The 16,711-nt window shown below is 47.3% G+C and overlaps 1 protein-coding gene across 1 annotated transcript; it reads right to left on the reverse strand.

Annotated features, from left to right (window-relative positions):
- Positions 1-11,998: 11,998 nt before the first annotated feature.
- On the reverse strand, positions 11,999-15,360 carry LOC135374444 (prolyl 4-hydroxylase subunit alpha-1-like). Its single transcript, XM_064607406.1, has 2 exons — positions 14,152-15,360; positions 11,999-12,566 (listed from the first exon to the last, which is right to left on the reverse strand). The coding sequence occupies exons 1-2, from the start codon at positions 15,259-15,261 to the stop codon at positions 12,075-12,077; spliced, it is 1,602 nt and encodes a 533-aa protein (XP_064463476.1). The 5' UTR covers positions 15,262-15,360; the 3' UTR covers positions 11,999-12,074.
- Between the last annotated feature and the right edge of the window lie 1,351 nt (positions 15,361-16,711).

Here is a 16,711-nt window from a genome sequence, read left to right on the forward strand (position 1 = left end):
GAGCGTGTCCGTCCTGTGTAGTTTCCCCCCCCCCCCCCTTCGTTGCTCCTCAGACTCAAGGAGATGTTTCCGTTCAATCGTATACACCAGCTCGCTTGTCTACTCTACTTATGTCCTTGAAATTAACAAAGTGTGGTTTGCATTAAGCAATTTGTAATACACTGAACACATAGGCAGCAAAACAAAAATTTAAAATTCAGCATGTATGAAAATTGGGTGCAACAAATTTACATAGTCTACCTGTACATTGTTATTCCTCAGATATATATTGTCATTGCAGGGAGGTCACAAAACAATAAACGTATTCTTTTGTCACCTCCCTGCACATTCATTGTATCTTGAAATGCATATATGCAAGAATAAATGTTGAACGTTGTTGAATGTTGAATGTTGAACGAAATGTTATACGTATTCACTTTATTCACAGAGCATAACATCACTTATCTTCTTTACAAGAGCATATCGTGTTACATATTTGTCATGCAGAATGCACAACCAAGAAAGCCATCTTCCACTAAACATCACGTTTGACATGATTCAGTTGGTATCATTTCATAGACAGTGTACACCAGGGCTCCAGTTTCAAGCTCCAAATCGTCATGTTGCAGTTTGGAAACCGTATATTCGTAGTGCAAGAGAGCCCTCGCACATTAAAATGTAAGATGGGACTCCTATGAGAGAGACTCACGCTGAAGAAAAGTGTGCAAACTGCGGAAAGTGTCATAGAGGAGATCTTCAGAAATCATGCCTGGTTTCACGGCAGTGCTACCACACTCCCTTTTAGATGACGATGATAATGATTGGAGTTTCAGATGTGCAGTTGCATTTTTTTGAAACGTGCTCCACATAACAAGCATGACAAAGTCAGCAGTGGATGGCAGGCCCCCGTCCCTACGCAGCTTTGTTCACGCTGCAGCTCTATTCAGCAAAAGCATGCGAGTACGCGAGAAGGACATTCAATTTCACCTGCAAATAATCAGAGCAAATGAAGGAAGAAACAAACAAAAAATGAAGTGCTGTACTTGAAAAGGAGATATGTCTTGTGTCTCAAGGAGGTGTTACCACTTACTAAGTAACTTGATTAAGTTTACGTACATCAATACCTAGATTAACTGGCCTAAGCGTGATAATTGCGTGAAGTAATTGTTTGGGATGCTTCGGTGTGTCCATATTTGCGAGGCATTACGTCGAACACACCACTGTCGTTCACTAAAAGACCCTTTCTTGCTTGATATAAATCACAACGCATACGCCTGTCTAAAACAACGGCTGTGATTCTACGGGGCGATTTCTTTCTACCATGCGGGTATATCCTTTCTGGGACCGTTCTTTGTGGAACAATTTTTGTCCACGACGCAGCACGGGAGATTATTACATGGTCGTTGTTAATCTCACATCGTTTCTTATTGAAATATTGGCTGGGAAACGTGCTGTAATACAATCCCCAGCGCAGCACTGCAGTGACGGTCTAGTTTCGGAATGCAAAACATAACGTAATTAAGAATCGAACGGCAGGACACCTGTGAAACACTGTTAGGATACATCAGTATACTGGCACCTTACAAAATTGTGTGACGACAAACAACGATCAACACCTGCAGCGCAATAAATACTCACAATCTCTGTTGCCTCCCATTGTTTTCTATGGGCACACACAGCGCTTTAGGGCCTCCCAACATGGCGGCCCGAATGCGTGCCTCTCCCCCCGAGCCCCTCTCCCATGCGCGATCCAGCCTTTATACATAGAGATCAGTGGTCCAGCTCTTGGTAGCCACCTATCGGCAGGCCCGTCGTCACGACCCGGTTTCAGTCGCCGTTCAGCATTCAGTATTGGAACGCAGCCTTTGTTGAGGCGCCGCCGCCGGAGGTCTGGACCTTGCCGGCCGCCGCCGTCGTCCCAAAACTGTCGGCGCGCCGCCGCCGATGTTGAAAAATCGGCGTAGTTGTTGAATGTGCCCATTTGGATCCGTTTTCCATTAAAAAAGCTCTCACACACCTAATCTCTTCGTTTGTTTTTCTTGCACCGTAGGTCCCAGGCTTCATTTGTGGTGTTTTTAGCAGTACGAATTTCATCACTGATATGCTGTTTATGTTTCACAGTTTCGTTTCACAGTCCACCCTGGAGGCACAACTCCAGGGAAAGTTGTGATTCAATTCCTGCAGGTTGTTTGCCGGTCATCCACCAACACCATAGCACTGGTCATTATCCACATGCTGGGTCTTTTTTTTTATTATTCGTTACAGAACAAAGTGGATAAAGGATAGAAAGTAAGGAATGGATAAAGTAAAGAAAACTAGCAGAACAAAATGAATGCAATTTCTGAGTTGGCCAGGCGAAGATTATCTCGAAGAAAGTATGTAACTACAAGATCATCAATTACCTAAAATTCATTAATTCTTTAATTAAGGGATTTCGCGCAAAAGCGAGATAGCAGGACGGCAGATATTTTCCTCGTTGAAAGCAATTCCATGTTTAAGAAATCCTTAAACGCGCTAATATCACGTTCGTGTTACCTGGGTTGGAAAGCGATCTATCTAGCCAACAGATTAGCGCCTATACGCCAATCAGCTCGATCGCTCCAAAGCACGTGGTCCTCCCACGTGGATTGCCTGTCGCTCTTTCTGCGCTCGAAAAGTGCATTGCAAATAGTGCGTTTTGTGTGTGCCGGCGACGAGCACCCCATCAGATGGTGTTTTCAATCGCGAGATCGCGGGGCTTATAATGCGCGCGAAGCGTGCAGCCTCAACTCACTCGCTCTGGACAAGTTTATACTGTACAACCCCCTTTATTTCGGAGCCCTTAATTTTCGCGAATTTCGCGAGTCGGGAAAATTCGCGAACTTTAAGGGCACGCCAAAAATTTGAAAACAGATAAGGAGGAACTCGAGGAGCGCGCGAAATTTAGTGGTTGCGAATATACCCCTGTTGATTCGCGAAAATTTAGGGCTGCGAAAATATAGGGTTTTACAGTATTTATTCATGATAACTGCAGCCTCTGCAAAAATACTATTCAATGACTTTATCGGTGCGCCTTATGTCATATCATTTTCTTACGTTTGCATATTTACATATATCTACTATAAGTTCGGGAAGAGAGCCACTGGAACAGTGGAACAAGCTTTTACACGTTGCCGTCCTGTGAACGTTCGGCACTCGCTATATCTGTTACGTGTGGTTACCATTTAAGGGGCGGCTCATCGTTCTAACTGTCTAGTTATGTTGTTTTCTCTAGTGAAACCGGCCGTTAACGGGCCCTGTCGAAGTTCTTGAGTGACGACCTCCTTGAAGTGCGTTCTCCTAATATTCCTTTCCGTGTTCTGGTTTTCTTTCATAATACGCGCTTATACAGTGCTGATGTACTTGTTTGGAGCAAGGTGCAATAAATACTGCCATCGTCTCGGTGTTTATGATGGAGAAAATGCCCGCGCCCTGAGATGTCCGTGCGTCCCTGTCCGAGGAAAGAACACATATTGACAGCAGGCTTGCCAGATGCCAAACTGGTCTCCCGCCAAAACTGATTCAGAAAATCGCCCAAATATAGCCAACTCACGCCAACGCATAAAAGAAAAAATAGCCAAAAGTGTTTTCGTTACTCGGTTCACAAAACCGGGAGAATATACAGCATAAGATAGAGGCATGCAACTTCTCTTTGATTATGGATATATAACTAAGTTCGCTTGTAAACTTATTCAGGTAGGATTCGGATGGCATAAAGTCTTGTCAGCAACGTCCCATGCCGCGGACTGATGAAGTCGCCTGTATAAGGAGACGAAAGTCTCATATTAAATGTTGCTATTCTATGTTGTGTTAAGCCGCTGGAAAATGTTTTCTTCCGGTGTTCTAAAGTGGAACAAACGGCGTGTATAAGAACCACAATATGTGTTGAATCAGATATGATGCACCACGTATGTCTTATAACTTTATGGCTTACGTAAATAAAGGTCACTTTGTAGAACGTGAAAAAACAATGTGCAAGTTTCCGATGATATCAAGTACAGGTCCCATATACAAGCGGCAGTTTTGCGCAAAGGTGCTCCCATGCTCGCCACATTGCGATTGCTATAACGTGAAGCTGGGAACCTGACTTTGAAGTTAGCAACTCGCGTTGCCGCGGACCCGGGAAATTTTTACTTGGAGCAACCGTTTATATGCACGCTGTAGTTACTAAACTGTGCACAGACCTGCACATGGTTATCTTTATATTCCAACAGCATTAGTTTTGGGGCTTTGAATAATGGAACACCAGCAAGCCCAAGGCACTATACGTACTCTCTCCAGTTCGCGCAACTTATTCAAACTCAGCAAGTTCAGAAGAAGAATAAAGTCGCACGGGAATTGGTTCCTGTGAACTTCGAAATTCTGATTGTACACGAACGAAAGCTGCGTTGTCGTGTCACGTCGAGACTGGGAGGTACCCGGGTTCGAATCCCGGTGCCGGCTGTGCTGTCTGGGGTTTTTCCTGGGTTTTCCTCAGACGCTTTCAGATATATGTCGGCACAGTTCCCTTAGAAGTCGGCCCAGGACGCACATTCCCCCAGGGTGTCAGTCGTGACGTTGCCCACATGTGAGGCCGACAACGGCGAGCCCTTTCATCACCACCACCACCACCATCTGCGTTGCAGCATCACCACCTGTGTCCGCCACAGGATTATCGAATTCTGAAAAAGGATTCCGACATATGTGTCTTCGTGTCTGCTCATATCTGTTCTGCTGCCCATTAACATGTCTGACCTGGGAGCGCTAAGGATCATTACTTTATTCAGTCTCGACAGACGGCAGTGCATTATTATGTGCCGGAACACAAATGCAGAAACGAGGGGTGACCGGGGTGACAGTCGTCGTGTGGTCGCGTGCTGTCGTCCGAGCGCATGGCGTGAAATGCTGGTATAGCCCAAAAATAGCCAAATAGCCGAGATGAAAAACATTCCGCCAACTGTCACAAAAAGTAGCCCAATTTGGCGGTTTATAGCCCAACCTGGCAACCCTGATTGACAGCCCACGGGGCCCACGCCGATAAGACAGCATCGGCGTGGCGCCGCTGACGCCGCCGCCGGTCCTTCAACGTGATCTACGCCGCCGCCGGAAAAATGCTCACGGCGCACACCTCTCTTCGTTTGACGGTAGCTCACCATAACGGTAGTCCTGGATTAGCTCCGGTGGCCTGCCTGAGGAGGACGCACCCGCACGCACCCGCTGAGCAACGCTGCTGTAGGTTTCACAGCGTCACTGGCACAGCGCTGGGAGGGACCTTTTCGGGTGATTTCCCGATTATCCCGCTTGTCGTACCGTCTCAGTCGTGTGGACACGGCGGAGGAGGCTGGTCCCGTTCACGTCGGCGATTTGAAACGCTATCATGAGCGCGACCAGGAGGATGATGCTACGGGCGTAGCTATTTGCCCTCCGGCTCACCCTCGTGATAACTTGGGTAGTTATAACCTGAGACAACGCGGTAGGCCGGTATGTCCTACCCGCGGCGGGTCACGGACTGCGGAGCAGCGTTCTCGCGCGCACAGTTTGCGCACGCGATAACATTTCGTGTTTCCGCACTTCCTTCTCTTTCCAGGGCACCTAAGAAGACCTCTGGTCCCTCAAAGCAAGACGGCGTCCACTCGAAGCCTAAGGGCAAGCGTGTGGGAGCGCCCCCCGGAAAGAACATGGCGAGACCTGTTGCCCAGGCCCCCCCGACGCGGCACTCCGTCGGCACTTGGACAGCCCTCGTCGGGGACGAGACGGCTTGCTTCGTCTCGTCGCGACGGTGGCGCGACCAGCCGAGACCACTGCGCGGGGCCGACCCTGGTTCCGTGGCTGCCACCTTCCGCGGCCGCCTCCTGTCGGACAGGCACCCCTCGGAGCCTCCAGCAACCTACACCGAGGAGGAGGCAGGCCGCCTGTGCCGATCGTGTGGCGGCCTCGTCGTCCACCTGGCCACCCACGTTCAGGGCGAGCGGCACCGCGCCGCCGAGGCTTCCAGGGCGGCATTGTCAGCGGAGCCGCCCCCCCCCCCCCCCCGATGCCCCCCCGCCGGCAGCACTGCCGAATCCGGAGGACGCCATCGCAGTGCAGTGCGGGTGCTACAGGCGTTTCGGCCGGAGCTCCTGTGCCCAGTGGACCGCCCTCCCCTCTCTGCCGCCGCCAGCAGCCCGGTGCCCCCCCTCTCCAAGGCCCAGGATCCCCCCGGTTTTGAGCAGGAGCTCATGGACTTTTTTGGGGAACCCCCCGCGTCGAGGCCTTAGGTGGGGGGGAGTGTGGTGACGCTGTCGCGAGGAGGGGGCGACCCTTTGTCTGAGGCCCCCCAACCTTCTCAGCTGCCCTCCGGGCAGGTTTTCTTCCACTGACCAAGATCGCTGCACGTGCCGTTCTGTCGCTCGGATTGAGGTCAGTGGGAGGTGAGGCGGGAGGGAGCGACGGGGACAACGGGACATTCGGGACCGGAGCAGCGCAGGAGGAAGACCTGTTCGAGACGAATAAACGATGTAAGTTGCATTCCAGTCTGGTGTCGGAGTCATTCTTGATTGGCGATATGGAACGTACTGGTTACTTAGACCACAACCCGGTGGGGAAGGCTACTTCCAGGAGCAAATCCCACAGCATAAAGCCAAGAGATGGACGCATTTTGCCAGCGTAAAGTATACAGCTAGGCCGTTATCACATCTCGTGAGGCGGTCAACAGTACGAGGCCTCGTGTATAAAACTGCGCGTTTTATTGCGAGATTATTGGATCAAAATAATTACCGGAGTCGATAGACGTCCAAAATGGCGAACAGGAGCAGCAAACGCGTTGCTTACAAACAAAGGGCGCCGATCACGTCTTTAAGGCCACGTGTGCATTAATGTTTGCTGTGACGTGTGTCCAGGACCTGTCCAGAATGCATTGTGTTCGTCCTGCACGCTTTCCTCCACTTTCGTCAATAGCACAATACGTTGGAGGGCACCACTCTGGCTCTGGAAAATGCGGCGTAGGTTGGCATTTTCTCACGACTTCATTCTGCATCACATAATGATCAGATTTCCACGCAGCCCATCACAGCCCAGCATCCAACTTCAACTTCAAACTCATCACATCGTAACCCATCATTACTCTTCAACTCATCACATCATAACCCACCATTCGACTTCAGACTCATATCGCACCATAACCCATCACTCAACTTCAACTTCAAACTCATTCCATCATAACCCATCATTCAACTTCAAAACTTATCACACACTTCAAATTCCATAATCGGAATTCAACTTGAGCTTCCATAGCGCCTTTGAAATTGAACTCGCCTGATAATGGGTTCTGTAGTCGGCGATGGATTTTAAAGTTTAATTCCAGTAGAGGGCTTACCTTCTTTGCCCGCTTCTGATGGGCTAAGTTACTATACGTTGGCGTCCTCCTCGCTTGGTAGTGGATTTTAATTCCCTTTAGTAGGTTTAATTTTCTGGTAGTGGCAGGTAGTGGTGGTAGTGGGGTGCAGTGTTCTACCTCCGTTGTCGCGTCGGCGGCAACCGCATGGAGCAACTTTTGCCAACTGAATGAGGCCAACGGAGCGCCAACTCAGCGTGAACGGAACGGTATCGAAGCTTTGCAACCGCATGGAGCAGAATGTCCACGTTGAGGTTGTTATCGTGAAGCGTCGGCCTCGCGTTTACCACCGCTTGTTGCACGCGATGTGGCAATGCTTATTGTAGTAAACTGCTGTACGAATTGTTTAGAAACATAAATGATATTTTAGCGGTTCTTGAAAAAGTACTGTGCTAATAACATCTAGAAATCAGGTGTTTACAAGAAATTTTGAAATACGTACGAAGAGAATGTTGGCTTATGAGTGTTTCTAGCAATGCTCACTAAAGAAATATCAGACTGCATTTTTGTTACCGTTATCTCCTCACACATTTCCGATTTGCCATGTGCCACAAATAATATTTTGATGTTTCATTTACTCACCTTCGCCTTGCACACACCTTGCCACCTCCTGCCAAAGGACATATTTTAAGAGGGCATACCAGCTCTCCGTCCCAATGTATTTCTTATGGAACAGTTTTTATGCTTTCTCTCGGTAACCGCCGCGCAGATTTTGACGCGGGTGCTTTCATCATAAAGAGGAAGACGAGATGAAACTATTTACGCTACAGGATTTCTCATATATGTCGTATGTATTTTACGGCGACGTCACGAATGCGAAAAAAATACACAATTTTTCTCCTCCCTCTTTGAACAGGTTTTATTAAACTTCTATAGCCATTTCGAAGAACACTTTCCATTTACTTTCTCTGGAATTATTTCAGGAATCGATAGACATCAAATTTATATGTCTACCACTTTCCGTTTTTATAAAAAAGCATGAAAAGTGAGTACGGATAAATACCGTCTCAAAGCCCCGTAAACCGCGTCATTCTGTGTCGCCCTCTAGCCGTAGCACAGGAAAAACCGCGCGGAACATTTTGACCGTATCCATCCGCCGACCATGCGGATGGACCGGGTGTTGTTTCCAATGCAGCCCCCAATAGACGGATTATCTCCGATGAATAGAAGGATTATTCATTGTGTAGGGTACACCACTAGAGGGCGCTACGAGCGACGCCTCACCAATAGGGGTCGCTGCGGTCGCATTCCGCGGATGACGTCATTGCTCCTTCGGGGAGCATGGTGAGAGATAGCGGAAGGTATTGGATGGCGATGCGAAATAGAGCGCCCCCTTGTGCAAGGCTGTGGTGGCGCTGCGGACGACAGGACAGACGCTCTCGATGGCGGCTCTACACGGCGCTAGCCACTGTAACGGCGCTGTGACCTTGATACGCGGCGTCGGCGGCAAAAGGGTTTCGGGTCCAGCGTTGAGTCTTTGAGCGAGTTTATATTAATCTCACCCCGTTTATTGTTCAACTGATGGTTGTTGTTTGAGAGCTCAATTGCTATGCTGTGAGATTGGGGTGTACGACACGCATATACGGCATACGACAATAAATGCGTATAAACAAAAGGACGTGCACGATAAATTACGCCACATTATTATGGCTTCCCGTGTTGCTACACTTTGCATTATAAAGGCGCTTTCGCGAACCAGTCCGTTCACAAACAGCCGTGTGCATCCCGTCGTGTATATATTAGACTTGGATACTTTCCTTTTAATTGCCTAATAACGCCTTTGCGACTCGAGCGCGTATATTAGCAGGCGCCAGACTCGCGCAATATTATTTTGGTGATGGTGCATATGTTCAGACAAGAGCGGAGAGAGTTGTTCCTCCCTATTTGCTTTATCTATTTATTCACTTCAGTATATCATTCTCACATACTAGGTTAAATTTAATTAGCGATTAGTAATACTGCAGTATAAACAATTTAGCACACTACAGTGCTGTAAGATATACTGTAAGCACCTTATGGCTGCAGAATCACTGGGTGGATATCTGTAAAATTTTAGTGCCTTCTTTTCTGTGGCGGTCACTGTCACTAATAGGGATTCAGTTAAGTGTTGTGGCAATTCCAATGTAAACAGTCATCTGCTATATTGGAAAGTGAGTGATTATGGTCAAAAGTCAAAATAAACATGATACCTTCTACAATAACATCTGTGATTCCTGAATGTCAGTATGACAAGGTATGAAGAAATGTTAACGTAGTGCATGCTATTCAAAGCAAGTTCTTCCACATCCCCCCATCTACAAACACCCAGAAAAAAAAAACAAAAAAAAAAACGGGTCTTGGGTTTGCCTCTGGTAACATAATTTAACTACACAAATGCAGTATGTGCAGTCAAACACATTTGCAATAAGGAAAGCATAAAGATTATTGCAGTTGCAACGGTCATGTCAGTAGGTCATGTACATCTTGGTATTTTCGAAATTTCTCAAACATTTCCATGTCTTTTATATTCAACGTGCTGGACATCTAGTGTGCAACACCTGATATCGAATCAAAATCTGAGCCAGTATGGGGTCATGAACACACCGGTGTAACCTGAGCAACAATAAGGTAGACGGCATGTCAACAAGTTGCAAACCGCTGTTCCATCTTGCACATTTGTCATGCTCATCTAGGTATTTTTGAAATTTCTCAAACATTTCCATATCTTTTATATTCAACGTGCTGGACATCTAGTGACATCCAGCACGTCTAGACGTCTAGATGTCCAGCACGTTTAATATAAAAGATATGGAAATGTTTGAGAAATTTGAAAAATACCTAGTTGAGCATGACAAATGTGCAAGATGGAACAGGGGTTTGCAACTTGTTGACATGCCGTCTACCTTATTGTTGCTCGATCAGGTTACACCGGTGTGTTCATGACCCCATACTGGGTCAGATTTTGATTCGATATCAGGTGTTGCACACTAGATGTCCAGCACGTTGAATATAAAAGATATTGAAATGTTTAAAATTTTGAAAAATACCTAGATGAGCATGACAAATGTGCAAGATGGAACAGGGGTTTGCAACTTGTTGACATGCCGTCTACCTTATTGTTGCTCAGGTTACACCGGTGTGTTCATGACCCCATACCGGCTCAGATTTTGATTCGATATCAGGTGTTGCACACTAGATGTCCAGCACGTTGAATATAAAAGATATGGAAATGTTTGAGAAATTTGAAAAATACCTAGATGAGCATGACAAATGTGCAAGATGGAACAGCGGTTTGCAACTTGTTGACATGCCGTCTACCTTATTGTTGCTCAGGTTACACCGGTGTGTTCATGACCCCATACTGGCTCAGATTTTGATTCGATATCAGGTGTTGCACACTAGATGTCCAGCACGTTGAATATAAAAGATATAGAAATGTTTGAGAAATTTGAAAAATACCAAGATGTAGATGACCTACTGACATGACCGTTGCAACTGCAATAATCTTTATGCTTTCCTTATTGCAAATGTGTTTGACTGCACATACTGCATTTGTGTAGTTAAATTATGTTACCAGAGGCAAACCAAAGACCCGTTTCTTCTTTTCTGGGTGTTTGTAGATGGGGGGGGGGGATGTGGAAGAACTTGCTTTGAATAGCATGCACTACATTAACATTTCTTCATAGCTTGTCATACTGACATTTAGGAATCACAGATGGTATTGTAGAAGGTATCATGTTTATTTTGACTTGTTTGACCATAATCACTCACTTTCCAATATAGCAGATGACTGTTTACATTGGAATTGCCACAACACTTAACTGAATCCCTATTAGTGACAGTGACCACCACAGAAAAGAGCGCTCAATGAGCAGGAGCATGCTGCTCATGCGCTGGGATTGTTGCAGAATGCTGCGCCGGTTTTGACAGGCTTGGGCGCGCATAGCAGATTTTTCTGACATCTTGTTTTTCACGCATGACGCATAGGGCTACAAAATCGCCTAACATCGTGGCCCATCACGCAGTATTACATGATTTCTTGTGACGTTATGCCGATTGACGTTCGAGGAAACCAGCATTTTAATGAGTTCCCAATTTCACCTGTTGCTGTCTGCAACAGACCTCTCGTCCTAACTGCCTTCCTCTAACTGAACTGAGCAGTTGGATGGACTGGAATGTGACTTTATCGGTGATGAACAGGCGCCTGTGTTACCTGACGGAGCACTGGTGGACGCACCCAGAACAGTTACTTCCCCAAAGGTATGACTAACGCTGGGATAAATTAGAGAGCAGTGGTGACCCCGGCGTAGTATATTGAAAAATAGTCTGCCACGCATGAGAAGGCAATGATTACGAATTCCACAGGTTTTAGAGCAGAAAAAAGTACGCTGACAGAGCCGGGCACATGGGCGCCGTCACCCCCCAACCCCCTCACCCGGCTTCCTGAAGCCTATACGGTTTCTGGGCCAAGACAATGTAGTCGCGGGCGCAGTTGACGCACCACCACCCCAAACATTCTGCCCTGACCCGCCCCCCACCCACTCCCGGAAAAAATCCTGGTGGCGCCTGTGGCCGCGTCAATCCAGCGTGCGTCACGTTTCATTGGTCCTTCCGTTCGCTCTTTGTTTCTATGGGCTGAACTAGTGCACTCAAACGGGCATGCAGGCAAGAATGAATACCATATATGTATTTCCCGTCTCAATCCATCAAACGGTTTCACGCTTTATAGAATATAAACGAAGAATGGTTAAATAGGCGTTCGATATTTCACAACCCCTTGGTCTTTCTCACGGAACCACTTCGTTGCGATCCACTTTGAACCTTCAAGTACGGGACATGCGCAGTGACTCGTCCGACGGTCTCCGTAGCGAGGTTCGGACCACTCTGTGACCTTTTCACTGTTTTCATCCTCAGCTCTGAGCATGTTGAACCAAAAGAGCGCCAGGCCCCTCTGGGGTCTGACAGCCACATTGGCCTCGACGAATGCAGTAGCACCGCCGGATTTAACATCCGTCAGGTACATCAGCACGGTCGCCAGTCGGTTCCCCCATAGGTGATGGTCCGGAAGCGTCGACTGGTCCTTCTTGGTGTAATCAGTGTGAGTTATGTAGTGGCCCCCGACGCCATAGTGAGCAATCTGAAAGTTTTCGGCGCTACTCCCTGAAAGGCCTGTGACGTCGAAGATCTTCGTTTCAACACGCTTCGCAGCCGGGAACACATGCTCTTCTAGGAAGTAAGACTGCGAACGGCAGAACAGAGAAAACGCTTGTAACGAAACGAAAACGAACAAGAATAGCGTTTGGGCGCTATACTATACATTAGAGGACGCGTTATGCACACGTCCATTGGGGTCTAGGTCTTTGTCGATAAATCAGCTTCGTTTGCGTCAGGGTTGTCGTAATTCTCATACGCAGGGTGTCCCAGAAAACGTGTCATTGAATTATTATAAATACCATGCCACCTAGAATCACGCGATGAACGGCATTTGTTCTTACTAGGCTTTTGCCACTTATTGATCCGAACGTAGTCTAATTTAATTTTGATTATGTCGATTTTTGCGAACTGAACTCGAAAATTTGCCACGTAAAAGTCGCATTTTTCTCCCAACAATGTGAAGCACGGGCCGGATTTACTCAGGTTCAGCAAGATCATCATGCTTCTCGGAGCACCAAGAACCTAGCGCTCGTCGACTTTTCCGGCGCCCTCTTTGTCAGTCCAACGATAGGATGTTGCTGAACGCGTTGGCGCCCCGGGGTGTCTGGGACCCCCTGCGTATAAACCTTTTGTAGAATAAAAGTTCGCTGCCAGATTTATTTATTTATTACATTGTTCGAACTGTGGCAAATATCCCCTCTAGGTCTAATTTCGAAACTAGAGCTCGAGAAAATGTCGGAAGAGGCGTTCAGGTAGAGAGGCGTAACCAGAAAAATATTTCGGGACGGGTTCTATGGGATCTATATATGGGGGAGGAGGATCTCTCCTCACTTTCCTCTCCCTAATGCACCATGAAAGATACGATGATTTGGGAGGTTTGAACCTCCCAACCAACCCCCCGCCACCAGTACGTATCGCACATATGAGAGCGCGGATTAACATTCTTCTTAATACGTCCAAACAAACTCGGAAGCTCCAAACGTTTTACGCGGTTTCTTAGCTATTCAATAACTGACGGCAGTTTCGAGAGTTATCTTGGGAAGTCCTGGTGTTCATTATCTTGGGGTATTTGATCATGGCAAACCCTGTACACATCCTCTTCATGTCAGCTCTTCTCATTATGCGACCAAACTCTGTGCATATTCCCCATGAAGTCCCTCATTTGCAACTTCTCGTATAAGGAAACCAGCGACTGCAAATGAGGACCAATCTTAAAACACGACTTCCTCATATAACACGCTGTGCGCAAGCCGTTGCGCCGACTGATAAAAGTTATTGTGCCTAACTTGTGTAGAGAGCAGGGCGTACGCCTTTTTGCGGGAATTAACCCACAACCAAATTGTCACAAAAACGCGTATGCCTCCCATTTTCAACGGATCAGAAAAGAGACCGCTATCATTCCGAATGACGGTCGGTTCTGAGCATGTTATGCGGTGAAGCTGTTTCGAAGCTCTACGATCGATCTAAGGTCGCTGCGCGAGAAATAGAGGGAAGAGGGAAACGGGAAGCTGCGCAGAAAGCTGAGCCTACTTGAGTATAGTAGAAGTTTCAGAGTGATCGGTGCCGTACCATCTGTAGCAGTGTCTAAATACTACGCAGGGACCCCTATTCTACAAATACACGAGCAAGCATTTGCATCTGGAAGTGCCTCGCTAGGTTTTCTCGGTTACCTTGCTGACACGGTAGGGTACAGGATTCATGGCGCCATCTTGGTGTACAGTTGTTGCTCGCTTTAGATGTCTTCGAGAATGGCTCTTTATTTCCTCCGCCTCCTGGGCACTAATAAAGTCGTGGAAAAGCACGAACCAAGGATCCACGCTGATAACCTCCATCTTGATTGGCTGTAAAATGAGGGCGGGGTGTCTTCCATTGGTGGTCATCTTGCAGCGCAGCTCACTTGACGCTCTAAGAGGGGCGCCACGCAACGCGATTGCGCAAGAGCGTTCGAACTGGCTTCGTCGCCTTTGCCAAGTTTTCCCTTGGGGATACGTCCACCCACGAATTTCCTTGTCGTAGAGTTCCTTTACTTTCGACAGAATTCCTCGTTCAGGAGGGCCCGCTGTACTCAAGGCCTTGTGGACCACGTCTGAAGCGGACGCTACATTTTGTAGACTGTACGTGGCATTTGATAGAACGCACACAGCAGACTCCCACGCTGCGTTCTTGGCGACTGACTCTTCGAGAGCAGCCGTGGCCCAGGTTAGCGACTCCTCTACATAACCCTCACCGAGGCAGGATGAAGCAATCAGGACAAGGTCTGAAACGGTAGGTCGAGGTGCCGAACGGAGTGATGTCAAAAACGCGGAAGTCAACATGTAGGTGTTGAGAAGGCGGCACAGCCCTACTGCTGCTCCCGATAAGTCGTCATCCGATGGCATCGTATATCTGGAGAGGAACCCCATCATAGCACGAACTATGGCGCGGCTCAGCAGCGAATTACGGTCGTAGTAGAAAGCCCACGTCCAGCTGAGGTCAGCCATAGTCTTGAACCGTCGGACGACGTTTCCTACGCCCTCGCCCGTTGTGATGCTGCTCCAGGCATGATGAAACTGTAGTTCCTCCAACCGATCGTGGTGAAGGGATTGGTATCGATGAATAGACTGGATAACTTGCTGTTCGGTTGTCAATAGGTCCTCGAGGTGTGCTATTGCACTGTAGAGATCATCGGATCGTACCTGACCAGCAAAAAATACGAACTGTAAGCAAACGTAAACTAAGAATCGTTTCGTGACGCACAACCGAGTGCCCAATGGAGGAAATCGGAACGTAATATCGAGCATATTGATGGAAACAGATGTAGCAGCTTTCTCGAGCTTGATCTGGTGGCTACATGGGCTAATCGTCAGGCCTGACGTTCGAGTGGTGCTGCTATGGCATCTTCTTCTTCCTCCTCACACTTTCTGGCCTTCACCCAAAAAATCGATTTGCCAGGGCTGAGCTACCACCACCACCACCAGAATAGCCGGCTGGGTGATTTCGGCCGGTTTTCGGCGTCTGTTTTACCTGGAATTCGAAGGCTGTTTATCGGCATCCACTCTGTTTTGGAAAACCGCATTTTTCGGTCATAAAACTGGAGAAGAAATGCTGACTGTCGTGTGCATATCAAATGTTACAGAAGTACGTACAACATGTCTCCTTTCTTTATTTTTTTTTATACAAATTTTTCATTAAAAAACTCTAAGGGCTATAGACATCCTGTTTTCACTTCTATCATCTCTGGGTCGGCGGACGTTCTTGGCCATCTGTTGCTCAACCGTCGAATGACTAATTACCTAGAAATCGGTAATTAACTTTTTAATTATAAAAGCTACGAAGTTGGCCCAATGAGAACATCTGTTGCTTTCGGTCACCTGATATCGTAGTCGTTTTCAGAACAAAAATCCACTTGGTAGGTCGTCCGCAAAAAATTCGAGAACGACCACCATTTTTTTCTTTATTTTGTGCATTGCACATCTTCGGAGACCCGTCTTTCGTTCACCCCCAATGTGAGAGGGTGAAAGAGCACACTGTCGCCTCTCCCCAAGCAGCACAATGCACTGAAAGTCGAGTGCAATAGGAGTGGACGAGTAGGTGGAAGGCCTTGAAGAGACTCGTGAAGCTAAAGAACATTGATAAGACACATACCGTCCACCCCTATTGCACTCGACTTTCGGTACATTGTGCTGCTTAGGTTGCATCCTGGAAAAAGATTAAAAGAAAACAGAAAATGCATCCGAAGATAAGGGCAGCTCCGATAGCGTCACCCGACACATGTGCTTTTTGTCTTGTTTCCACAAGTTAAATCTCATCTTCGACGCATGAGGCGGCACTGTGCTCCTTCACGCTCTCACATTGGGGGTGAAAGAAAGTCCCGTCTCCGAAGATGCGCAATCAACAAAATAAAGAAAAAATGGCGTCCCTTCACGAATTTTTTGCGGACGATCTACCGAACGAATTTTTGTTCTGAAAACGTCTACGATATCAAATGACCGAAAGGAACAGATGTTCTCATTGGCACAACTCTGTAGCTTTTATAATTTAAAAGTTAGTTACGATTTTTAGGTAATTAGTCATTCGACGGTTGAGCAACAGATGACCCAGAAAGTCCGCCGGCCCAGAGATGATAGAAATGAAAACAGGATGTCTATAGTCCTTATACCACGTATATTTTAAATGAAAAATTTGTATATATAAAAAAAGACACCCTGTATTATCTTCAGTGTCTTTGCGTTTGCGACCCGCTTGGTGAAG

This window comes from Ornithodoros turicata, unplaced genomic scaffold, assembly GCF_037126465.1.
Source record: "Ornithodoros turicata isolate Travis unplaced genomic scaffold, ASM3712646v1 Chromosome58, whole genome shotgun sequence".
NCBI classification, from domain to species: Eukaryota; Metazoa; Arthropoda; class Arachnida; order Ixodida; family Argasidae; genus Ornithodoros; species Ornithodoros turicata.

Excerpts from the sequence above, each read along its gene's own strand:
- LOC135374444 (XM_064607406.1), bottom strand. The coding sequence starts at position 15,261 with ATGCTCGATATTACGTTCCGATTTCCTCCATTGGGCACTCGGTTGTGC. Across the intron at positions 12,567-14,151 it reads TACCCTACCGTGTCAGCAAG|TCTTACTTCCTAGAAGAGCA; the intron begins GTAACCGAGAAA and ends TGCCGTTCGCAG.